The sequence below is a fragment of the Polypterus senegalus genome, chromosome 6, assembly GCF_016835505.1.
Source record: "Polypterus senegalus isolate Bchr_013 chromosome 6, ASM1683550v1, whole genome shotgun sequence".
Lineage (NCBI taxonomy): Eukaryota > Metazoa > Chordata > Cladistia > Polypteriformes > Polypteridae > Polypterus > Polypterus senegalus.
Window position 1 is genome coordinate 150,739,730 of NC_053159.1, and position 26,746 is coordinate 150,766,475.

Sequence of the window (26,746 nt, forward strand, 5' to 3'; positions counted from 1 at the left end):
AGGAGCACTTTGAAGGAGAAAATTAAAATACAGTATTTATAAGTGCTTTTAAACCGGTGTCTGCATCTGTCTGTTGGGTTTCAACAGCACCCTCAAGCGTCCACTCATTGATACCAGTAATGGGCTGGAAGCTAAGTTAAGAAATGAGGTGATGATTAGTGAGCAGTAGTATGGTTTCATGCCAAGAAAGAGCAACACAGATATGATGTTTGCTCTGAGGGTGTTCATGGGGAAGTATAGAGAAGGCCAGAAGGAGTTGCATTGCGTCTTTGTGGACCTGGAGAAAGCATATGACAGGGTGTCTCGATAGGAGTTATGATATTGTATGAGGAAGTCGGGAGTGGCAGAGAAGTATGTAAGAATTGTACAGGATATGTACGAGGGAAATGTGACTGTGGTGAAGTCTGCAGTAGGAGACGGATGCATTGAATATGGAGGTGAGATTACATCAGGGATCGGCTCTGAGCCCTTTCTTATTTGCAATGGTGATGGACAGGTTGACAGACAAGATTAGACAAGAGTCTCCATGAACTATGATGTTTGCTGATGATATTGTGATCTGTAATGATAGTAGGGAGCAGGATGAGGAGACCTTGGAGAGATGGAGATATGCTCTAGAGAGGAGAGGAATAAAGGTCAGTAGGATCAAGACAGAATACATGTGTGTAAATGAGAGGGAGGTGAGTGGAATGGTGAAGATGCAGGGAGTAGAGTTGGCGAAGGTGGATGAGTTTAAATACAGAGTAATGGGGATTGTGAAAGAGAGGTGAAAAAGAGAGGGTGGAATGGGTGGAGGAGAGTGTCAGGAGTAATCTGTGACAGACGGGTATCAGCAAGAGTGAAAGGGAAGGTCTACAGGACGGTAGTGAGACCAGCTAGGTTATTCGGGGTTAGAGACGGTGGCACTGACCAGAAAGCAGGAGACAGAGCTGGAAGTGGCGTTAAAGGAGTTAAAGATGCTAAGATTTGTATTGGGTGTGACGAGGATGGATAGGATTAGAAATGAGTACATTAGAGGGTCAGCTCAAGTTGGATAGTTGGGAGAAAAAGTCAGAAAGAGGAGATTGTGTTGGTTTGGACATGTGCAGAGGAGAGAAGCTGAGTATATTGGGAGAAGGATGCTAAGGATAGAGCTGCCAGGGAAGAGAAAAAGAGGAAGGCCTAAGAGACGGTTTATGGATGTGGTGAGAGAGGACATGCAGGTGTTAGGTGTAAGATGCAGAGGACAGAAAGATGATCCGCTGTGGCAGCCCCTAACGGGAGCAGCCGAAAGAAGAAGAGGTAATTTGCTGTAGTGGATGAAACTGCTACCTCATAAGTGCAGTATCCTGGATTTGATTCTTTGTGTATGCATGTTCTTTCCATGTTTATGTGGGTTTCCTTTTGTTGCACCAGTTTTCCTTCCTCATCTCCAACGATTTTCAGGTTACTTTAATTGAAAAAATCTAAATTGGCCCTGTGGTGTGTACGTGGACCCTATGATAGGCCAGTACCCCTTATCCAGGGATGCTTCCATTCAGTGCATTTTTCTACATATTGCTGTTTACTGCTTATATGCTTAGAGCATTTACAAGTTTGCAACTATAATGCACTTATCAAAATATACAAAGTTGATTTACATAAGCACACAGACAATCTCAAACACACAGTGAAACTTTAATTAATATCAGTGATTCACACAGACAAACCGTGGTGATATAAAGTCCATTAATGTTATATATAATTGGAATATGTGCAGTTAATGAAAAGTTTACAATAAAAGTCCATCTCCTGTTCCTTTTATGGTAAATTGGCAGTGGCCTGCTACTTAACAGAGTTGATCCTTTGATTTGAAATACAAAACCAGGAGCTGTGTGCAGTCAGCCTGACAACAAGCAGGTCTCACAGCTGCAAACTTGAGAAATGACATGCAGTGAAGGCTGAGAAGAGGCTGGCGTATTAAAAAAGCAGGCAATGTGTTTAAGTAAATAGTGAACTTAAAGAGCAAGACTGACAGTTCTATCCCCACCCTGAGCAAGTAATTTAATGATTCTGCGCCCCAGTTGTATAAACTGAATGTAAACCAGTGGACATTAAGATACATGAATGAGAGGGACAAAGCAAGGTAAACCTGATTTGTGAATCCATTTGTGACTCCAAAAACATTCCTTACATGTTTTGTGATGGATGGCCTGGATGCCTTTGTGATGAAAGGACCAAGAAAGAGTGCTTGCACTGGGTATTATTTTGCTATAGTGCTACAGGCTTGGAGCTTGGAAGCTTAGCCCTAGTCACTGCCAGGGGTGTATGGAAAATTTCTGAGCTTTTTATTGCAGGACTTCTGCCACAAGTCACAAGAGATTACGGGACACCTGGAGCACTTCCTGGTGCTCTATAAAAGGAGCAACCTCACTCTATTCGGGGAGCCAGAGGAGGACAAAGCTTTCCAGAGGAGGAATGTAGGCAGAAGGAGCAACAGAGAGAAAGAAGAAAAGAAACTGCTGTGCTTATTGTACTTGGTGCTTGTAGGAAACAAAAGAAAAAGCGTTTCCCACTGACATAAAGCCTGGTGTGTTTCTGGACTTCTGCCTGTGTCTGTTGTGTAGGGTGGTTGGGGAGCTGGCGCGCCCCCTGGTGGCCACACTTTATAAAACTTTATTTGTCCCCAGGGGGAAATTAATTTTTTTTACAGAAGCACTTTAAATAAATACGTACATAAATAAATATAAACACATTTGGTTTGAACACATATTGGAATTACTATAAGGCAAGACAATTCAAAAGAAAGAAAAGTTATGACTTGGCAGTCAGAGTAAAACATTATGCAGGTGTATTCCTGTTAGTATACAGGAGCAAGCCACAGCGGAGATTCTTGGCATACTTCTGCTGAAGAATTAATTGGCTGAAATTCCTCAATGTTAATATGTCAGAGAGAGGATGTACAGCATTGTTCATAAAGGCATTCAGTTTTGCTTTAATTCCCTCCGTAAAGGGGTCCAGCATCCTATAACTGAGTTTGCCATTTTAAATAGCTCGTTTATTAAGTGAGCCTCTCTTGAAGTGATGTTACCAGCCCAGCACACCTTAGCATAGTAAATCACACTGTTATAGAAGAAGTGAAGGATGTCACTTTCTACTTTAAAAGAATGCAGACTCCTATAGAAATAGAGTCCGCCCTTTCTTATATAGTTCTTCTGTGTTCCAAGACCACTCCAACTTGTCATTAATACGGACCTCCAAATACTTGTAGGAGTAGACCACCACTACATTCACTCCTTGAATAGTGACCGGACACAGAGGCTCTTTGGTGAGGTGAAAGTCAACAACTAGTTCCTTGGTTTGCTGATGGTAAGTTACAGTCTGTTCTTTCTGCATGAAGAAGCAAAGTTCTCCACCTGACTCCTATACTCTGTCTCATAACCCATGTAGAAACTTCCCATAAGTGTAGTTTCATTAGAGACTGCAAGTGACATGACCTGGTATTACATTTATAGTCCGAGGTGTCCAGAGTGAAGAGAAAAGAAGACAGGACTGTTCCTTGTGGTGCTCCAGTGGAGCTCACAACTGTATAAGAAACACAGACTAAATGGCAAAGTCTGTCTTTCCATGATGTGTATGTCTGATGTTTTCAGCAGTTTTAGCTTCATTAAAATGGGAGTTGCTCTTTGTTTCTGTGTTATATACTGAGCCAGTATGATATATTTTGAAAATAAAATTTAAAAAGCAAACAAAATGTTGTGTTCATCAACATAATCATTTTTATCATAATATTTTAACCTTAAGTTCTGATGTAAAAATGGTTTACAGCACTTTTCACCTTTTTTTATTTTTCTCTTTCATGGATCTGTCTGGTACAGTTTATCTTGTTTCTACTGTGCAGAGAGGAGCCTTATTTGCATAATGATGAAAATAACCACCAATGAAAAAAGATGACAGCTTTCAGTTAGGTCACTGGCATCTGAAATAAGTCAATTAGCAAAAAACAGCATTGAAACTTATGGGAACAAAAGCACAGAAGAATTTTCTAAAGATTATTCGTACATGCAGCAGCAAAGAAGACATATTGCCAAATGAATGGGAGTGGATTCTTCCTCTTACAAGGGTATTTTCATTACTTTAATTTCTAGTTCCCCTAAAGCGATTGATAATACTGTATATTACATCAAGACGTGCCTAGAACAAGCTGTCTCTGTTTCAGTGATTTCACATTGCTAAGCACTCTCAAGGTCATCCAGCGCAAAGCTGACTAAGTGGCTCCAAGGAACGGCTCAGAGGAATTCTGCATTATGCAGGAAAAAAAAATGAAATGTGTTGCCATACAAAAATTGCTTTTTGTTGTGCCAAGTTCTGAAGGCATTATGACAAATAGTAAGGTAGAAGCAGCTTTGATTAGGGCTTGAGAAAGCATGAATGATTTTTTAGAATTGCAAAATAGTCCATCCATTTTCTAAATCTCCACTCCTCGATTCTGGGACACAGGGAGCGTCAGACAAACAAACATGAACGAATCCTAGAGAGGACAGTAGTCCATCAGGGGACATACTTGCACATACTCAGTCTATAAAAAAGTACTCTTCCCCTTGAATGTTTTTCACATATTATTGTTAAACGATGCTGGATTTAATTTGGCAGGAAAAGACTTTTAACGTCAAAGTGAAAACAGATCTCTGCAATGTGGTCCAAATTAATTACAAATATAAGAAATGTTTCTCTATGATATAAAAAAATCCTTGGACAAGTCCCACAAGATAAGACTTTGGCCATGAGATTTTTTCAAGTCACACCTTCCTCTCAACCATATTCAACCATGCACACGGCCCTCTCACCTCCCATTCGTGTGAATGCTTTTGACAGACACAGTCCCTGCACTCAGCTCTTTTAAATGTTAACGTTTTCCTCACTTTAACTTCCCAATTAAAGAAAGCAGACGTATTATTTCCAAATCTTATTGAAGAATTTCAACACGAAGGGTTATCAAAAGAGAAAATGAGTACATGGGCAATCCTAGCACTGAGAAACGATGAAGTCAACGAATTAACGCTAAAAATGACAATCAGTTACATGGTAAATTGCTTAAATGCATATTAATAGACTATGCTGAAACAGTTGGTGGTGATCGTGCAGAAGATGAAAACATCAACTTACAATATCCCGAAGAATATCTACAACCGTTAACACTGTCCGGTCCTCCATCGCACAAATTACTGTAGAAAGAGGGATGTATCCAAGAAAGGTTATTAAAACTTTAACAGTTTCCTGTTAGAATAGCTTTTCAGAGCTTTTCAAATTTTAGAGCCAAATATTCGAAAACTTTGTTTTATTTAATAGAGAGAAAGAAACGAAATTCAATCATTGGCAGTTCAACGTTGCATTGTCATGATGAAAGTCCATACACAGAATCAAAATTCAATGCAATATTGACGCAAGTTTATTTCAAAAAAATGTTTTTACTGAAGTTTTACAGTAAAAGTGTAAGTTTAAAAAGTATTGCGTGTTAATTTCAAAGCCAAACAGAACTAAATCGTATTATGCAACGAATAACTCTAATGCAACATCAAACATAATTTATTTTCAAATTATTACATTTTACTATTTTTTAATATGGTTAATTACTCACTGTAATGTAAAATAGTTAGTTCTATTATGCTTATGTAACAGTTCCCATGAATATAACAATCGCTTTAAATTGTACATCCGCATCCCCATACGTGAGAGAGGCAGAACCACAAAGGGGCTAGTACATAGCACAGGCCCGGGGGTTGACAAGCGAAGCGAGCAGGGGGCAAAGCCTTCTAGTTTTATAATAATAATATTTGAAAACTTCCAAGGGTTGTACACAATTTGTATAGATACTCTATGGCTAATTCAGAGTTTACAATCAATCCAACACACAATGGAGTATTCAAAAACAGACACCATTCAAAAACATGTAAACTCAAAGTGACTGTTGTGACAATTAAAGTCATGGACCTGTGAGACAGCAGTAGTATCTATTGTGCTATATTGCTGCCCTGGTACAATATGAAAAAGTGGATATAATGAAAAGCATCCTAATGGATGCTATAATTTAGATAAAAATGTGATAGAATACTTTATAACACCACAAATGGTTTTGCTGATTAAAATAAGTAGATGAAGGAGTTGAAGATAATACCTACATTAAGTGTTTCTGCCTCATTGGTTACTGGCTGATCAGATGACTCCTCCACCTTTCAAAAAGCACAACATGGCTCTATGTCTCACCTACCACACTCTCAGTCCCTCTCAGGGGATCAAGTTGTAGAGTCTGAATGGACCCTGTTTCAGATGTCAGTAATGGAAGCAGGTGCTAAGACCTGTGGTCAAAAGGTTATTGGTGCCTGTCATGATGGCACCCTCATGGCGTGATAGTAGATACCAATTGCGTCAGAAGCTGTTAAGCTGAGAAAGACACTTACGATGTAGATGTAGCAGGATAGCCTCCCAATTTGACTGAGAAGAAACGTCAGACCAAAAAGGTGGCAGTACAGCAGTAACTGAAGTAAAGGTTTGAGTTTGAGTGGAGTTTGGTGAGGCCATGGTGAATGTCTTTTACTTGGCCTCAAAGAGGTTCTGGCAAAAAAAAAAAAAAACTGATGACTGAGGAAGGTTAGGTGGGATGTTGATTAGCCCTTTCCCAGCAAAGGTGGGGAAACACTGAAGTTGACTGAGAGGGGGAATATGAAGTTTGAGAAACTCCTAAACCTGGTGTATACACTGCCCTTTCAAGGAGGCTGTGCGAGAAGCACTGATTGGGGTTGGATCCAGAAGTTGCTGCAGCAAGTAACAAGTTCTGAATTGGCAAGCCTGCAGGAGTGAAAGAGATGCAAATGGAAATTCTAAATGACTTGGCCAGGTGGTGTTTTGGTTTATGTGCTTGTTGGTTGCTAAGTGGAAGGGTGGAATAACCTTTTAAAAAAAAGAAGAGAGTTCTGCCTCCCTGGGAAAGACTAGGTTGGGTTGCTGGAACTAATAACTGAAACAAATCCTGAACGTACAATGCCACATTTTTACCCTTCCATAGATGTATGAGGGACCATTGAAATTTGACGCTCTAGCCTTAAGTGCCTTGTGAATTAAAAAAAAAAGCTTGTGAACATGTTCTCCATGCTAACAGAGCTGCAGTTTTTGAAAAAAATCTTGATTTGGTGGATGGCTATTTCTGAGACTATTGTGATGCCCCTAATACTAGTTTGACTCAGGTCGTACACTTGCATACTTATAATCATTTGATGGACGTTCAGAATGAGCTAGTCATTCCTAGTCAGGATATGACCGGTAGGATAACAATTTTTTTTTTATTTGGAGGATGAGGTGCACATTTATGAGACCAATACTGTATCAAATATCTTTGCGAGAGATACACTCCTAAAGCCATCTAGGCCTGTTTGAAACCAAAGATGGCCACCACAGATGCAGCTAAACTGCCCACCACAGCTTTAGCCTGCATAGTGGGTAAACCTCTAGTCAAAACTAAAGCCAAGTCTCCTGTTTTAGCCACCATTTATGCAACTGCTATCATTATGCTATCCACACCAAGGCATGAGGTGTCATCCATTCAGCCTTTTTTCTTTTTTGGTGCTGTTTTTGTGAAGGATCTAAATCTCCCAGAAGTTGTGATTAAGACAAGACCCCATAAAGCTGCTGATTGTGTGCTTAAGTCTTGTGGGATGGCAGATGCGATGCTGACAAGTTGCTATATCCACTAAAACCATCTGAAGTTGCTGTCAATCCTCCTAAAGCATCCAAAGATGGGAGTGGTCCTTTGAAGGTGTCTGAGAAATCGCCATGAAAGTACTACCTGGATGCAGTCAGCCAGGTGCCCTGTGTCACATTCCCATAGGGGAGTGTTATTTTGCCTTGTGCCACATTCCCAGAAGGGAGCGTTATTTTGTCTTTTGCCAAATTCACAGGGGGAGTTTCTGTCTGAGCTGATGTCTGATTTGTTGCTGGAGTACAAGAAGATTCCCACACTGCCAAACTCTGAGTTTATGTGCTTTAGACTCTCTGCATGAGCCGGGTGGTAAATGTCCTGCTCTCCACATGTTGCCACTGGGGGATGGTGTCCAGCTGCCAGTCTCATAAGACCCTTTGGGGCCACCAGGGGTGGTTTTGCTTTGGGACTGTGATTGCTTTTTGGATTGCCTATTGAGAAGGCATTGCCTTCTGTGTCTTTTGTGCTCCTTGGAGCATTTTCGTTTGTAAGCATTTTTATTATAAACCTTTTATTTTAAACGATTCTATGTTTGCCTTTTTTCTGACTAGCCAGGCTTTTGATGGTTTTCTCCCCTCTAGTGGGCATTCTGAGGTATATTTGAGACTCTGTTTATGAAGGATCCCCTAGAGTGCCTTTTGACTCAGAATTTCATGCCTGTCAAGGTGGATTGTTTGATTACTATTATTTTGTAAACAAATTAGTTCTATCTTATTTTGTTTAATTTTATTCATGCAGCATACCAGGTCTGGATATCTGTATTAATGGTTTCAATCAATATATATTATTAAGAATAAACATTAATGTCTCTTAAAGAGTTCATTACTTTCTCTTATTATAAGTATCCTTATGTGCTGTATTGTACTATACTGAAGAAAACCTATCTGCAAACGTGTAGCAATTTTGGTGAAATAGCACCGTGTATTCAAAATATTTATCTGCTGGAAGCAGCAAAAATAATTAATTAATAATTAATAATCAGTAATAAACACGTCACTGTGATTTGTGTTTTAAATGGTTTTATAGAAAACTGTCTAAAAGTGTTCCTTTGAGAAGCAGTGTTTGAATCTTGTGCATCATAACAGAGGAAAAGCAAACTGCAATTCAAAAATTTTTATTTGGTCTTTTAACACTAGAATTACCGAAGCCTACAAAAAAACTCCTTCTCACCTCTCCATCAGCATCTTTTGTTTTGTAAATGTGCCGATCAGCACAAGCAGCAAGCTGCTCAACTCTCCCTGCTCAAACCAATGCTCCTTATCTGCATGTGAGGTTCCTGGAGTTGTATAGGGTAAATAATACTGTATATCATTATTTGGAATACATGCATTTCATGTGTGTTCCGTGTCTACAAAGATTTGGGTAAGTGCAGAAACTTTTTCCATGTTATACTAATAATGACGTAAAGTGTATAATGTGTGAAGACTTTAGTCCAAATATCAAATAAACGTGCGCTTTTATTCAAGAATATAAGCAAAGAAAAAAAATCATTTGATTTACATGTTGTGGTCAATGAATTAAAAATCCAAGCTCAAATGTCAGTGGAGAAGAGGTTGATATGTGTTCTTGAATGGCACAGAGGTAAGAACTGCTGCCTTATAACCCAAAGTTACCAGGTTGAGTCTCGGCACATCCGAGTATTGAGCAGCTATTATTGTTATTTCTGCAATATAATAAAAACATATATTTGATTTGAGTCTGTAACACCCGGTGTAAATTTTGGCTACTTGTAAAAGTTAGCGCTTGTTTTTTTATTATTCACTTTTATTCTGTCAGTGATGTTCATGTGGAACAATGAACTTGCCTCTCCCACTCTGAGTTGATGCCGTTTATCTCCATTCTTTTCACGGGAGCAGTGATGACCACAGATGACCACGGTGTTTATTTGATATTTGGACTAAAGTCTTCACACATTATATACTTCCTGTCATTATTAGTATAACATGGAAAAAGTTTCTGCTTTAGGTATGTGTCCAGCATTTCTTGCCTCGCATTTCCGTTCATCCTACACTTACCCAGATCTTTGTAGACACGGAATACACAAGAAATTCATGTATTCCAAATAACAATATACTGTATTATTTACCCTGTACAACTCCAGGTACCTCACATGCAGATAAAGAGCCATGGCTTGACTTGTACGAATTTTTTGCCCAATCTGAGCTCCATCAAGGCGCCTGGGTATTGTGATAGCAGCCTCCTTGCTGCTTGTGCTGATCGACGCATTTACAAAACAAAAGACGCTAATAGAGAGGTGCAAAGGGATTTAAGATGAACCGGAATTACATTTTTTTCGTAGGCTTCAGTAATTCTAGTGTTAATGACTTAATGTTTTGAGAGTATATTGTTAGAAAGACATGATTGATGGAACAGACTTTGAAGAACGCTCTTTCAGAGAACTGGTGCTGGTGTGAATCTAAACGCTGGCCAAGAGCAGACTTTCTTAAACTCTTTTGTGCATCATACTCTTTAAGGAAAATGCTCAATTTTAGTATAATATGTACAAGATTTCATCCAGAGGTTACTCTGTATGAGGTAAACATATTTTGACTATCTGTATTTTGGATATGCCTCTTGTACTTAAGCATATGTGTTGTTAAGGGTGGCCTCAGCCATTACCAAGGCTGGGATGCCACCTGGATGGAAGGACCAAGTGAGAGAGTATCTGCAGGGCACTACCTCCCCTGGGACGCTAGAGGGCAGCCCTCCTGGCCGGCTGTGGCACCATGGATTCCCACAAGGCACGCCGGGAATTGGAGTTTGGTACATCCCCGTTGGGTATTGTGGGGGCAGCCAGGGAGAGCTACAGAGCCATTCAGTGGATTTCCACCACACCTGGGAATGATTACAGGTAATCCTGATGAACCACCTGGAGCATTCCCAGGTGCTGAGTTAAAGGAGCCACCTCACACCACTCTGAGAGGCAGTTGGGAGGACGAGGACGAAGCTTGCTGGAAGAGGAGAGGATGCGGCACAGAAGGACAGTAGGTATTTTAATGAGGTGTGCCCATTTGCCCATGTTGATTTTCTGCTACAATCTTTGCTTTTAGAATACAGTTGCTGCATCTGGTATTAAGACATTTTTTTTCTCATCAAGATCACTAATTACTTACAAAAATGTGCTTTTTATCTACAATTTTATGCCTTTCCTTTAGGAAGTTGGCTTATGTTTCATCATGTACCAACTTCACTTCATTACCCTTTAGATATTGCTGTCCGGATCTCAGGCATATCCCAGAAGGAATTCTGTTCTGAGAAACAGTGTTTTGTTTAGACCCTCAATTACTGGAATCTTCCTTTACATCAGCCCTTTTCTTCTGGGTCATGTCTGTGTTTGCAATAGTAGAAGCCGCACACTTTCAGTACCCAACAAACCACTGACTGAATGCTGTAGATAAAAGCACTGCTTGTGTTTTCTTCTTTTTACCCATATCAGTGACAAACTTGCACGTACCATTGACATTGCACCAATTCCTTATTTTGGGGTTTGGAAATGGAGAAAAACGCTTCTTTCTAAATTTATGTCAGTGCATAATATCACAAATGTTCTCCTATTAAATTTAGAAATATTAAATCATCTTTAAACATGCATCTGTACTGTCAGACACAATTAATTTCTCTTTTCAGACTGTAAGGCTCATTACACCGTCTTAACTGCTAAACAATTCAAATGAAACAATTAGCAATGCAATCACATCAACTGTAAGTGCAATGAGGTAAAATCTTTTTGGAAAACATAAAACTAAATTTTTTTGTAAATGCAAGTGCCAGCAAAAATACAGAAATTAAAAAAAGTTTCCTGTTGTTAAAAAAATAATAAGTTCAGCTAATTTCGAAACTCATTTTCACAAATCATTAGGAAAGTACACAAGATAAACATTGGTCATCACTGACATAAATATGAAATGTAATGCTCTTTGTTTGACTCTGCTATTTATTGTGTTTGTAATTAGATATTTAAAGTTACCCATTTCTATATCTGTCCCATTTTAGACTGCTTTTTTGATGTTTTATATAATTGGAGGTTCATAAAGCACCCCATACCTGTCCTAAATATCCTCCCTAATATATGAGTCATTTCCCATTTCAATTAGCCTTGAATATAAAATATTATTTACTTATGCAGCCACCCTGCACCTTTTGATGTTTGTATATAATGGCCCTATAAACATGTAAGCCTTTCTTAAATAGTGTGCATCCCTTTATAGTACTGTACATTCACCACCATCATCATGGTTCAACCAGGAATTGATAACCATGTTATCAGATAAAAAGTGGACACCACATTACCTAATCCATTCTTATCTACTTGTTTTGAATGTGAGAGGATGCAGAGTAAAATGCAATCACTAATTTTTATACTGACATCTATGTGAATAAATTAAGGAAAACCACTGATTGCCTTGTAGTAGGGAAATGAGTGGGGAAAAAAGGGTAGTTCTCATTAACAGAACTTTTTTTGATGATCTAGAATTATTACTGGATCAAAAGTACAATCTTTATTAGTTACAAAAAACAATCCAGTGCTTAATTTTAAATTATTTAGATGTATGCAGATTTTATCTCAGTGGCATACAATCCAGTTTTAGACAGACGAGTACCTGTAGTTAATTCAATTGCTCCATCATAATTTTATAAACTGCATTTCTGCTTGCTAATAACACAAAATGCGTAAGATTGAGTTGATTGAATGATTTTATGTAATTTGAGTAATTTGTTGACAATTAATCTTGCAGTAATCACCCTGAGAGGTGATCTCTCTCTCTACCAAGGTAATTCCTTGGTTATGCTTTGTCAAACAAGAGTAATTAAAAACACCTCGTAATGAGGCACGCGAATGAAAAGAAAATGTATCAGGTTACTACAAGCACCCCCAAAAACACTAATTTGGTGTTCCAAGTGTATTTCCTTATTTAAAGTGAAACTTGAATTCAAATTTCCCTGTTCCCAAATTTCATAATTTTGGTTGTATTTTTTAACTTTATAGCATTCCTTGGAAACAGAGGCTTCTACTTTAATTTATTTGTCCTCGCATATTGACATGGTCTTATTGATCACCATGTAAAGCCTCTTCCTGGCAGTGCTTGGCAGTTATTATTGAAATGAATGAAACACAATACAGACAGATGTTTTACTTGACATAAACTTGCTGTTCTTCGCCCATTAACTGGGCATAATCTACAGTAGTTGCATGACCTCATTGACATTGTCATTTGTTTTTCAAATAGCAAGCATTATTTGAAAACAAGTTACATTTTTCCGTTGTTTGTCTTCTTTTTTTCTCTCGTGTAAATTTCATACTCAAGTTATCCATCACACAGCACAGTGGTGCAGGGCCCAGAACTGCTGCCTTACAGCTTAAGCAGACCAGGTTTGAATGCTGGCCTCTTCATGGTCTTTGTGGAGTCTCGGTGTCTACATGCTTTTCCTCCCGATATTCCTGCTTTCCACCAGGGATGTCCATGTTACTTAATTGGTAACCATAAACTTGAACAGAATGGCTGACTGTGCATGTGAGTGTGCCCTGTTAGGAACTGGTGCTTGTATTACAGTTGACATTCCTGTGTTGGGTTCTGGTTCCCTGAATTAAAACAAGTAGGTTTAGGGCAGAGGCCTACAAAGACTGTTCTAGAGGATTGTATTGGCTGCAGATTTTTGTCCCAACCCAAATTCTTAATTTTATTAGAAATCAATCCTTACCAATAACAAATCTTATTTGATTTTATGGCTTGTTATTGTTTTCTTTTTGCATTATCAGGTCATTCTTCTATTGCAGATTTTTGTCCTTTCCAAAAACATTATTGTAAGAACCATTTTCTAGTTATTTAAGTTTTAAATGTTTGCCTATACTGTATATTAGTGCGTAGTCTACGGGAGGTTCTTAGAAGCCCCACAAGTTGAATTGAATTTGTATATTTTTTGCCCCTCTGACCACAGGTTAGTCTCAGTTAGTGACCTGCCTTGCCATGTGTAAGGCATGGAGGGTACATGGTTTTATACCGTGCCTAACGTGCTCAATAGTATGAAAGTTAATGTGCTCTATTGAATGTGCAGTGCCGTATGTTTAGAGCGAACTGAAGGTGAAGTAAAGCGTCTTTAAGTATAGAAACAACTGAAGTTTGACAAAAAGAAGCTAAGTTTAGAGAAGAAACATTTTTTCCCATTTCTTTGCCTTTTATTCTATGTGTGTAACTACCTTTTTTCTTTATTCTTGTGTGGACTACTTGCTTTACATTTTCACTAAATCTTTTAAAACGAACTTTTGAACTGAGAGACTTCTTTCGGCACATGTTTGACCCGTGCTTGATCCTGCCTTTCACACCAGCAGCTACAATTATCCTATTGATTTGTAGCTTCAAGTGCATGAGTAATTTGCTGTCCTTCACTTTTTTCTCTTCATTTTTTTTCCAAATATTTTACTAAACCTGATGGTTTACAATGAATACACAGGAGTTAGATGAAGACCTTTTGTTTCCTTTGCTTTTTACATCTTCCTGCTAATAAGAGAGGGGAAGGAGGGGGCGTTGGGAGCATGCACTGATTATAACACGTTACTGCACCAGGAACCACCTGGATTGGCAGTGGGTGACCAGCACCAAATTGGAACATCGTGGGTTTTTTTTTACGGTGGCCGGAGTGCCAATCCTACCACCAACCCTCAAGTTTTCCATGTAAGTTGGAAGACTTATTTACAAGGCTGGAAGCAGATTAATGTCATATCCAGGACAGAACAATTGCAGGATAAGGGTCTTGCTCAAGATCCCAACAGAGTAGAGTCACTTCTGACGTTAATGGAATTCGGCAACCTTCTGATTGCTGGCACAAATCCCTAGCCTCAAAGCCACCACTCCGACTATGGAACTTAAAATTAAAACAGGGAATGGAGCTGTTGTGGACTAAATTAAGCAATTTAGGGTTGGGAATCTTAAGAATGAATCATTAAAATGGTGCATGAGCAATAAGTGCTACAGAAGAAAAAGCCTCCTGCCACTACAGCCATCCAGAAGCAAATTTATAGATCACTGATTAAAAGAATGGATGGAAGTCAACAATATTCTCTACTCAGTTATGACAAGCTAGATCATCCGTTAGGTACTTAGACAAAAACATTCAAAAACTGTTGCTAATACTTTCTCATTCCAGTCTGAATCATCCTGTAGAGTTTTTAAAGTAAAAACAAATTTAGCAATTAATTTACTACTCATTTTTTAAAATGTAACTTTCAAAAAAAGCTTTCAAAAACATCTAGAAATTCCAGTTAAAAATCAGTGAGGAAAAAAAACCAGCAAGTATGCCACTAATGTTACCCATTACAACAATCTGCAAGTTGATATGAAAATAATATAGACATTTTGAGTGTCAGCAAATGAAAATAAAGTTTGACTGCAGCTAAAAATTAAATTGGAATGGTTCATAAATTCCCCACAGCTATCTGTATTTCCAGAGAAATCTGCATTTGACAGTCATAGTTCTTGTAATACAAAAATATGAGTAACCCATATTGGCTGCGGAATATCCTGCCTCTCCTTTATTGGCTCCTTAATTAAATACACTTGAAATGCCTATGCTTATAACTTTCCATCTGAAACCATGGATAGCTGAACTACTTGGTTTTATTTACTAGCTTTCTGCTTCAGATAGTCTAAATGTGATCTTTGAGCTGGGATCTGTTCCAGAAAGTGAAATTAAATAATCCTTAATCTCAGAATGAATCCTGGCTTGCTTTAGCACAGTTTTGTACCTGCAGATTACCCAGTTCTAGAATGGCTGGTTACATTTGGCTCAGGCAATCCCAGATATGTAGTTCCAGTTTAAAGGATTCACAGCTAAATTGCAATGTTTATGAGTTGAGCATTGAATAGTTGATCAACCGGGGGCTACAAGTCTGTGGAAAACTGGGAAAAACCTTCAGGCCAGCAGAGAAAGTCATGTTGTTGGCAGTGCATGAAGATTATTGGGATATCTAATAAAAGAAGATCAAAACAGCAGCATCAGTGGCTGAAGAAAGGGAGATGACATAAAGTAACATTGCTGAAAGTATGAATGTGTAAAACAGTTAATCAGTAAAGTCCTTGTAAAGTTTGTGAGGTACATTTTTGCAATGTGCAAAATGTGCCCTGGTGATATTACTTTACTTGAAACATATTATCTCAAGAAAGCATCATATTCCATTTTTGCAATATTAATGATATCAGCAAAGTCTAAGACCCATGACATTGTGTTCAACATACATGGAGTTGTTTTAGTCGTTACTGTGAAGGATGTGGAATGTTCTGCTGCCTAAACAAAACCCTGTACTGTCCGGTAATTACATTCAAAAGAAAAAAGGGTTAATTACTGACAGTACCCACTCTTTCAAGAGTAGCTTCCCTCGTTCAAATGTGAGACCCCAGATATTTGGCCTCAATATTTGTAATTATGTGCAAGGCATCTCATATTATCCTAAGACAAATTGATACTCTGCTATGGCCTCAAAGCGTTAACCATTCATGTTAAACGTGCATTTTTTCAGGTTAGTTTCAGAGCATTGGTTGCCCCAGTAACTGAGCTGGATTTCGTCAAATCTTTCTTTCTAGAACAGGCAAATCCTGTTCCAAAAAGTAATATTAGCAAGTTATCGATACGTTTGGCCTCATGGATCCCATAATTCTGGCACCCTCAAAGATACCCCCACAATACTCCAAAGGAATACTGCTTGGAAGAAAATGGCAGTATCTTTCAATGTGCACTTTCTGAATTGGTGGCTGAACAATTGCTTAATCGGGGACATTGACTTTATTTATTGAAGATTAATGGTTAAATGTTGATGTGTATTGTTTTATTTCTGATATTACGCAATATAAATATTTCCATGCACTGCTTGTCTTCTTCTGTGCCTTGGATTAAATATATATACTGTAAATTAGTATCACGCTATACTTCAATCCAAATATAAATATAAAAGATGGTTTTCATACTTTTTTAATGGTATATTTGGTATATTTAAGCATTTTCATGTCTGTAACTGTCAGTTTGATGTGTTCAGAATTAATTTTGTATTACCCACCATGATAATTTTCTTAAATCTGCTCATGAGGTGGTCTAATTTAATATACAACTTTGTTCCACTTCTCTGACTCCAAAAATCATGCTGCAACTGCACTTGGTGTTAGTCTTGGTCCACTGAAGTCCACGGCTCAGAGGCACACTGCAACAGCGCTAAACCCCTAAAGTTGGCCATGTTACCGTAAATAAGTGCTAAGACCAGATCAGTACAGGATTATCCCGGTATGACAGCACACTGCAACTTACCAAGCGCTGGACAACAGAAACAATATCAAAAACAGGCGTGATGGTTTAATTCCTTTTAAGCTTTTAGAATTATTCCAGCAGCCATCATTGCATTGCAACATACTTTGCAGATGTTCTTAATTTTGATACAGAATGTTGACTTTTGCAGTAAATTTGGTCAGTTTTGATTTGTTTCTAACTTATGATATTTATTTTTTGACTTACCTGGTTGACAAACAGTGGGGCAAGGTGTCCATTCACTGAAAGCAGTAACAATGCAGTCCTTTTTGCAAGGAAGTAAACAAGGGCGGATTGTATCAGGACGTGCAGAATCAGGACATCTAAACTCAAACAAGAGAGAGATATTCATGAAGACTGGCAACATTTTATGCAATGAGTGAATTTGAACAATAAGAAGAGATAAAATAATGTAATATAATGTATAATTTAACCTTCTTATATAATACACTACCGTGGGTGTCTGTCTGTCTGCCCAGGATTTTAAATCACCTGTAGCTTGCAAACCATTTGACCTATTGACCTGAAATGTGGTACACATATACTACGTGACGTCTACTATCCACTTTCAAGGAGATGTTTGTCCTCCAAGGTTATTCCTCTTTTTATTTTTATTTTATTTTATTATAGAATCAATTCTCGGCAGCAGCAAGCAGGGTGGCTGTGCAGCTCATGTATACAGGTGCTGTTCTCATTCCCTACCACCTTCGCCGTCACTTCCCCTACCTCTTCATATCTTAAATCATTCGTGAAGCAGATTGAAGACTTAAGTGCCAGCTTAAGTGAAAAATTTAAGAAAACATTCTAAGTAATTGCAACACAAACACTGACTTAATCAGTTTTAACGTGAAAAGATGCCGATGAAAGAAGAGAAGAAGTAGGCCGCTAGGGTGGAGAAAAGAAGAGCTGCTCAGGAAACAGCAAGCGCATCAACCTCTGAGCAAACAAATGCTAAACGTACAGAGAAAGAGGATGAAAACTAGGAATACTCAAGTCAAGTGTATTCACTGCACGTTATCGTGCAGTGCACCATTACTGGTGTATATATTTATATATACTGAAATAAAAAAAACTGCTAGTTTTAGCTTGTGTACTTTCACAAAAAGGATTCTAAAGTCATATACAGTACTTAAAGTAGATAACACAAAAATATCATAAAAACAGTGTATTCAAGAAAATACACATAAAGCAAAAACAGTAATAATAAACAAGTTCTGTAGATGCAGTTAATGCATATAAATAGAATGAAAGGAAAAAAAATGAAACAAACATATTCAGTTTCAGGCAGACAGAGTCTTTGACACAGCTTTTATAATCCAACAGATTAAACAGATAAAGGCAAAGGCCAGAATAAGTGCTTCACAGTAGGAACAGCATACAAAATGTAAAGGGAAGCTTGCAAAAGATTAAAAAATGTGCATTCCAATTTTAAAAACATGTTATGATTAAATAGGCTCCCCAGAACAGAAACTGAATAAAATAAAATAGAATTAATACATGCTGATGACAGTGCAAATCTTTCATCATTATATTAAGTTTTATAATGGTGGACATTTACAAGTAATCTTAGACTTCAGACCATCCTTTCAATCATTACAGTAGAAATAAGATTCTGTTATGCTTTTTCCTGATAATGCTTGCACTGGATAAGTGCCAATAGCTGTCCAGTATATCACATAGGATTATAGTAATAAGCTGTAGAACATTAAAATTTTACAAGCCCACGTGCTCTTGGAGTACCAGACAGCTATTGTTATCTGTGTAGACTTGTCATTAGACTTCAAAGAAATGTAACTCTGAAACGATTATTTTTAGCTTCTTTTAAACTGAGAGAATCTGAAAAAATTATGGCATTCTTCCAACACAGGCCAAATATTGTGCTTAGTAACGTGTATCAATTAAGAAGAGCAGCTTTTGAAAAATGTATACACAATGTTGAGCGGGGTTTTATGAGCAAGCACAATAAAAGAGCAAGTAAATGCTTAGTTATCCCTCTTCCTAATTTTTGACAGCCTCTACACGTTAGTGGCTTTCAAATTAATAGTAAGCATGATGGGGAACACTCCTAGTGATGACAAAGACATGGCTGGCATGATGGCACAGTGTCTGATGATGATACATCACATCTGTAAGAATTTTTCTCATGTGTCTACATGGGTCTTTCTCTGGGAACCTTAGTTGCCCTCTCACATCTCAAACACACTCAAGTTACACCGAATGTGCCCTGGTTTGAGAGGTAGTATGCAGATAAGTGTACCATATAACAGGCTGGCATCCCATGAGAGGGACTGCAGCCCCTGTAACCCAAAATTGGTCAAAAGAGGTTCAAATGGATAGATGGGTGGATACTAAACATCAACAGCTCTTATATGAATGCAAATAACGTACATTGGATTCAGAAAGTATTATGACTCCTTCAGATTTTATTTTAAATGGATACATTTGCCACTGTTACCTATCAATCAGCACCCAATAACGAATAATGGCAAAGTGAAAATGTATTTTCTGAAAGGTTTACAAATGTATAAAAGTAAAAAAAAATAAAAACTGAAATCTCTAATTTTTCTAAGTATTTAGAACCTTTGCTGTGTGGCACTCCACATTGTGGTCAGATGCATCCATCCATCCATTTTCTAACCCGCTGAATCCGAATACAGGGTCACGGGGGTCTGCTGGAGCCAATCCCAGCCAACACAGGGCACAAAGCAGGAACCAATCCTGGGCAGGGTGCCAACCCACTGCAGGACCAGATGCATCCTGATTCCTTTAATTATCTTTGAGATGATCTGTTTAGATCATGATTGGAGTCCACCTGTGGCAAACTCAATTACTTGGCTATCATTTAGAATGGTACACACCTGTGTATATAAGGTCCCACAGGAAAAAAGTCAAAGGCCGGGTTTATAATTCACGCGACGTGACGCATGCGCCTGTGGACGCTACTGCTAAGCAAGTGGTCTACTGTTTATACTTGCACGCGTACTTTATGTAAATCCGGAAGATTCCACCAGGTGGAAGTGCAAGATATCATCACAGTACGAAAACAGCATTCGGCTTCGCTGTGTTGTGAATTGCCCGAAACATCCATTAAATTTCCAAGTCACCTTGCCACATTATCTCTGAAAAAGACAGATTTTTAATTATTATGTTTGTCTAGCAAGCATCGGGCACAAGGCAGAAACAATCCCAGGACGGGGCATCAGGTCATCGAAAGAAGAATATGAGCACACATATACATTAGCATTATTGTAGCATCACCAAATCCCCAAACCTGCTTGTCCTTGGAAGAAACTGGAGCTCACTATGGAAACCCACCAGGAAAACATGCAAACTCCAGGCAGGGAACACCAGCAGCAGCTCTCTCTCTCTGCAATCATGCTGTCCCCACATGTGTAATTATTAACATTATTCATTATTTAAATGTAGTTATTTATAGGTAAAATGTAATATACATATTTTAATGAATTTCATCATGAAAGTGAAATAAATCTAAGGATTCAATGTGCAGAGAGTTGGAATATCATAAACTTAATGTGTTCTATGTGCTGATTGCTGCTCGCCGCTGCTGTCAGTTCAGGTGAAGCCCCAGAAGCACATAGCAATTAACAACTGGGTCATTTTTAAGATGATGTTTACGACGTATACGTCTACTTTAATGACAAAATAAACTTCGAGGTTAAAATGAAAATTTCAGAATTAAAGCTGAAATTTTCACTTTAATCACAATGCCACCTGACCCTGAATGAGTGGATTCACCTGCCAGCATCACCCATTGGTACTATATTGTATTGGAATATACTGTTCCTTATGGAAAGGCGCTATACTTATTATGTAGATAACATGCCCTAGTGGCAAATTGGCACAATACCAGTTCAAGACCTTTTCACTTTAAAAAAAAAGACCTTTTGTTCTCTGTTGCTCAAATACACTACTCATCACCTGCCTAATGCCATCCCTACGTTGAAGCATGGTGGTGGGATCATCATGCTGTGGGGGTGCTTCTCAGCCACAGGGACAGGGAGACTGGTTGGAATTGAGGAAAGGATGAATGCAGCCAAATACAGAGAGAAAGCCTGAAGTATAACCTGAAGCATACAGAAAAGACAATACTGAAATGGCTTCTGGACAAGTTCCAGACTTCCCTTGAGTGGCCCAGTCAACTTTGGAGAGACCTGAAGGTGGCAGTTTACAGATGCTTCGCATCCAGTCTAACAGAGCTTGAGAAGATCTACCAGGGAGAATAAGATAAACTGTTCAAATCCACGTGTTAAAGGTTGTTGAAACTCAAAGCTGTAACTGCTGCCAAAAAGAGCTCCTACAAAGTACTGAGTTAAGACTCTGAATATTAAATAAATGAGAGAATTCCGTTTTTGATTTTCAATAATTCTGCAAAGCTTTCTGAAAACATGTTTTAACTTTATCATTTAGGGTTATTGAGTGTAAATTGATGCGCAAAATATAATAAATTTATCCACTTAAAATTAAATCTACAATACAAAAAAGTGTGCAGAAAATGAGGAAGTCTGAATACTTTCTGAATTCACTGGTGTAATGTCATGGCCAAGGCTTTGGCTTTTAAAAGGCTGCCATTTCAACTGACCCTGACCAAAGTAACTCTCCTGTGCTAAAACTGTAATAATAATCTGTAATGTAAACTAAACTTGAAAGTGGCTTGGGGTAAAGGTATCATTGAATGCTTTTATGCTTTTCTTGAAAAAAAAATCTTTAAATAACCCTAGCACTTAAAGTGCCTTTAGTTGCAGAGATGTAGTCAAGACCGTTTTCCCAATGATTTCCTAGAAGGCTGTACAGAGTATTCTTTGGTATATCTATCACTGATCTGGGTTTCCATTGATTCACATGGATTTCTCAGCACCTGCAGGTTATTTATTAGCCCACTCTATTCATTATAAGCATCAGCTCCCACCAAGTAAAGTCAATGTCAACAGTGTCTCCTTCTATACTTTTTAAAGTTGCAGCTTTAAGCCCAGCCATGTAAAGTAAGGACAATCTAACAACATGGATGGAATTGATCAGAAAATTATAGTTATTGTGTCTGACAGTGTATGATGCAAGACCTTCAAGGCTGGCATCCCACAAAGCTGGCTGCAAGAAAGATGCAACAAAATCAAAACCTATACAGTAAAACCTTGGAATATGAGTAACTTGGTCTGCGAGTGTTTTGCAAGATGAGCAAAAATTTGTAATAAATTTTAACTTGATAAACAAGTGAGGTCTTGCAATATGAGTAGTACATATACACTTTGTCTGCCGAGCATCACGTGATCATAACTGAACCGATTGTTCTTCTCTCTCTCTCACTGCAGTATTGTGGGTAATTGTCTCCCATACTCTGTCTCAATCAGCGTGCATCGCTCGTATAGTCAACATCCATATGAGCATATACTGCTTTCTATAGCATTGTGACCACATGTGTGTGCGTAAAGCATTTTTTTATTTTGTGAGCGAGCGATGAATCTGTTTAACGACAATGCAATGCCACATCTCCACGAAATCCTCAAAAGGAGGCAAAAGCAGCTGTCATTGGAGAGATTTCTTGTTAAAGTCGGAGAAAAAGATTCCAGTGAGCCAACAGATAGCAGTGATTCCGTTAGTTATGGTTAAATTTGTCCTACACAATAATCCTCCTCCTACTCTCCTCTCTCTCGTCTCCCTCACACCAGCCATGATTCTTTTCAAAGATAAAGTGCAGGATAATTTGTTTTATGTATTTTTACTTTATATTTTGTATTAATCATTTTTGCATGAATATTTTTGGGTTGTGGAACTAATCATTTGAGTTTCCATTATTTCTTATGGAGAAATTCGCTTTGATATACGAGTGCTTTGGATACAAGCATGTTTCCAGAACGAATTATGCTGGCAAACCAAGGCACCACGGTATACACAAAAAATTAGTGAATGTTACACATGTTTAAATATAGTTACTGTATATGCTCACGTATCATATTGATCATAAGACTCCAACTTATACGCCGATTCAAAAATGTGACACAGTTTTTTTTTTTTTTTACATTTTCTTGCCTCCTCCAATCTCGTACCAGTTTTTCAGACACATCGAATTTTGTTGCAGCATCGCAGTTACCATATTTTCTTCCGACAGAACGCTTCATCGTAGATAAGGGATGCTCTTACGATAAAGGTGTATGAGGGTGTGAAATACAAAAAACACAAATCAGTGCAAACATGCTTCGGAATAGTTCGGGTATTACCGTGTGGTCACGTAGGCACAATAGAGAGAGAAAGAGAGAGGGAGAGAGGTTAGGAGCATGCGCTGGTATAGAAAAAAAGAAGGCAGTGTGCTCTGTGGTTACTCTCTCTATAATCCCTTGTACCAATAACGTGAGTTTTCCGCATTCAACTTATACAACCGGCATTATAAAATACCAGAAATTTTACTGGAAAGTCAAGCCCCAACTTATCTGCGGGAGAATTTAAACGTGAGTATATACGATAGTTTAAATATTAGCATATTTGTGTCATGAAAGAGCAGTTGGAGGCATATTTACACCATTATGCAGTAAACTGGAGAAGATAACTGAAACTTGTCTTCAAAAAATAGTTAGATTTGAGATAAGTGATGCCAAAGGAGCAATAGTTAAAGGTGTAACATAACCTACTTAATCCACTTCAGCATCCTGGAGCCTATCCTGGTGGTCACAAACAGTGATGAATGAAACAGCCAAGTTTTATACAGTTTGGCTAAACTACGATTATAATTAGCTTTGCTGGTGAATTCAAAATTGGAAAACAAAATCTCACTAATAAGGGTTTTAAAAGTTTTTTAGGGGGTGGAAACAAGGAATACTGCCCTCTAAATCCTTGTACACACTACCTGTGTTCCTTTTCTGCAGGTGCTTAAAGCATGTAATCCATATCACACCAGTAAAATCAATTCTTCTAATGCCTCCCCTTCACATCACCAAAGAGGAGTTCAGTATGTTTTTTAGAAATGTGACAGGCTGACAAAGGCACATCAATACATTCCACTGTGCACATTCCTGTGTATTTTCAACATGAAAACTTACCATTGCTAACCCCTCTTTCCTGTATCTTCTCTCGCAATCACCTTATCCTAGTTGAGGATAGACATACTTCCAGTATTTTTATTTCCCACTGAAATAATGTTAAGTAGACACATGCCAAATTAATCCATAAAAACACTTTCGGACAGGAACTGAAAAATGTTTTTCTGGTGTCAATGGCACAAATTTCAATTGAAGTGAAACACAATTTACTTTGTAAATTTTTTTTGTGAAGTAAAACACTGACATTTTCCTATCACTAGTCACAAAACAGGAACCAACCTAGGACTGGGCACCCATCCATTAATTAGCTCATTCGGCATGACATTTCTAAACCAAATTAACGCTTCATGAAGATGGCGCTTAGATTATGGGTGGTGGTTTTGAACTGCAAAGATCAGAGGTGTTCTCATTAACCTGGTCCGACAGACAACACATTACTGTTTACGATGAACCATCTACAGTTGAAAACTCTCCTAAAAAACCCAATTAGACATATAAATGTGTGTCACGTGTGCAGAGAGCACATTGCACATTTTAAAAATCAACATACAGTAATCTTTTTTACATTTTTTTTCAGCTTTTGCATAGTCATACTTTAAAGGTATGCCTTCTTTGGGTGTTGTTCTATTTAAATATATCGATTATCTATATAAAGTCATGTGCACATTGTGATTACATAGCATCTGACTTCATAGCCAGATTTCCCTGCAATTCTCCTGGTCAAGCTATTTAGTCAGGTGATTTGTTCAGCTAAGTATCATGAATGTCTCTTGGAAAAGATGGGAATGCTGAAGTCTCCACGCACAACCTTCATGAACAACATATCTTCCAAACCAGCCTTATCCATTACAAGATCATGGCTGCTATGAACCTCCAAGGTGTGTACAGCTGCCCTCAGCAGAAACAGAGAGGCAGAGACACGAGTGCCAGCACACAACGCACTTTATTTCAGTGGTGGAACATTTTTTCTTTGCTCCCACAGCACAGAACAACAAAGCACAGTACAGTCAGTCCTTTCCTTCTTCATCCTCTTTCTACTTTCTTCTTCCTTCTTCTACCTCCACTCCTCTCACAGTAAGCTTTGTCCTCTACCTTCCATCTAGAACCCCTACAGATTTTGTTTTTTTTCTCTAGCCGTCTGGAATTTTAGTGCCTCAGAAACGCTGTCTCCCCTGGTCGTTCCATCTTACTGGCGTCCCAACCAGGTAAAGGCTGAAGCCGTCTGTCACACTGCATAAGCAGTAAGTTGGTAGTCCAACAATAAGTCGATATCCTATTCAATATATACCTTCAGTTAATGCTGCCAACATTTTTTTTTACTTTATAGTGACCTGAAGAAGGAATTTTAGAAGCATTATAGCTTCATGTTCAGATAGTGACACAAGCAAAACTTTTAATTTGCATTTTACTTTACTAATGTTCACATTAACATTGCTCCAGTGACACCCATCAAACCGTATTTATTTTACCTGACTTGTTCATAATAAGGCACTGTGAAGTGTTACTACAGTATTTTATTAAACTGCAAACTTACCTTACTATGCCTCACTTTTTCAATGTGCTGTGCTGTTAGCAGACACACCTTCTGTGTCCACAAGTGCTTTCATTAAAATAATAGCTTATTAATTAAAACTGCAAAGAATGAATATCTTTTAAATATGCAGCTGCATTTACTTCTGTTACCCAGTCACTCATGTGATTCATGCCTGATAAAATCGAGGTAGTCATGCAACGCACCTGAGAAATTACAGACTTGATTTTCCAGCTGGCTAAACATCACCATGAATATATATATATATATATATATATATATATATATATATATATATATATATATATATATATATATATATATATATATATATATATATATATATATATGTATAGTGGTAATTTGAAGTTTCAAGTTAGCACTTAACATAAAATAGAAAAGCGTAATTATGCATCAACAGCGTAAGAGTAATTGTGGCTGTTGGTGCACTTCATAGTAGGAATGGGCTCAGGTACTGTGTCATATATCAGGCACTAACTGTGGTCACTGAATGAAAAGAAAAAATCCATCATATGTAGCACTTTAAGAAGATCCCCTTTAACAGATTAGCACTATGAAAAATAGAAATAATCAGCTAAACCATTAAGCAATTGATTTAAATATAGGTATTTAATCATAAACACCAGAATATATTGGGAATGGTGCTGTGTCCAAAAAAGTGACATGTTCCTAGTGATTCCCCACCAAGAGTGCCCTTCTACCAGATCAGATTTTTGTGGTATACACTGATTATGGGGATGTATGCCTTTTGAAACAAAACCTACTTTCAATTTCTGTAAAATTCATAAAATGTGCCTCAAAGATTATAAACAATTGTACTGTATACAATACATGCACAAAAGATGATTACTGAAGTACAATTAAAAGCATATGTTAGTTGTAATGATGAACTGTTTATTTCACAGGAAACAATGAAAAGTCATGATCTCCAGAACGACAAAGCAAATTAAAATGGAAAACTGCTACGCTAATGAAGGAAACTGAGCTCAGAGTGTTAACCCAAAGGAATTTAGTGTAAATCTGCATTTCATTTCTTTTATCTCATTCCAGGATGTCAAGCAGACAGACCTCTGCTTAAAAAGTCATTTGTTTGCATTTTTAGAATAATGCTGATGGCTTCTCATTTATTTCAAACCCAAGGGAAAA

The 26,746-nt window shown here is 37.9% G+C and overlaps 1 protein-coding gene across 2 annotated transcripts in view; it reads right to left on the minus strand.

Moving 5' to 3' along the window:
* thsd7ba (thrombospondin, type I, domain containing 7Ba) overlaps positions 1-26,746 on the minus strand; it is a 1,045,844-nt gene that overhangs the window by 291,758 nt on the left and 727,340 nt on the right. For both annotated transcript variants that reach the window (XM_039757380.1, XM_039757379.1), the window contains exon 11: positions 17,207-17,322. In XM_039757380.1, the coding sequence (XP_039613314.1) occupies positions 17,207-17,322 (116 nt within the window). The remainder of the gene's footprint in view (positions 1-17,206; positions 17,323-26,746) is intronic.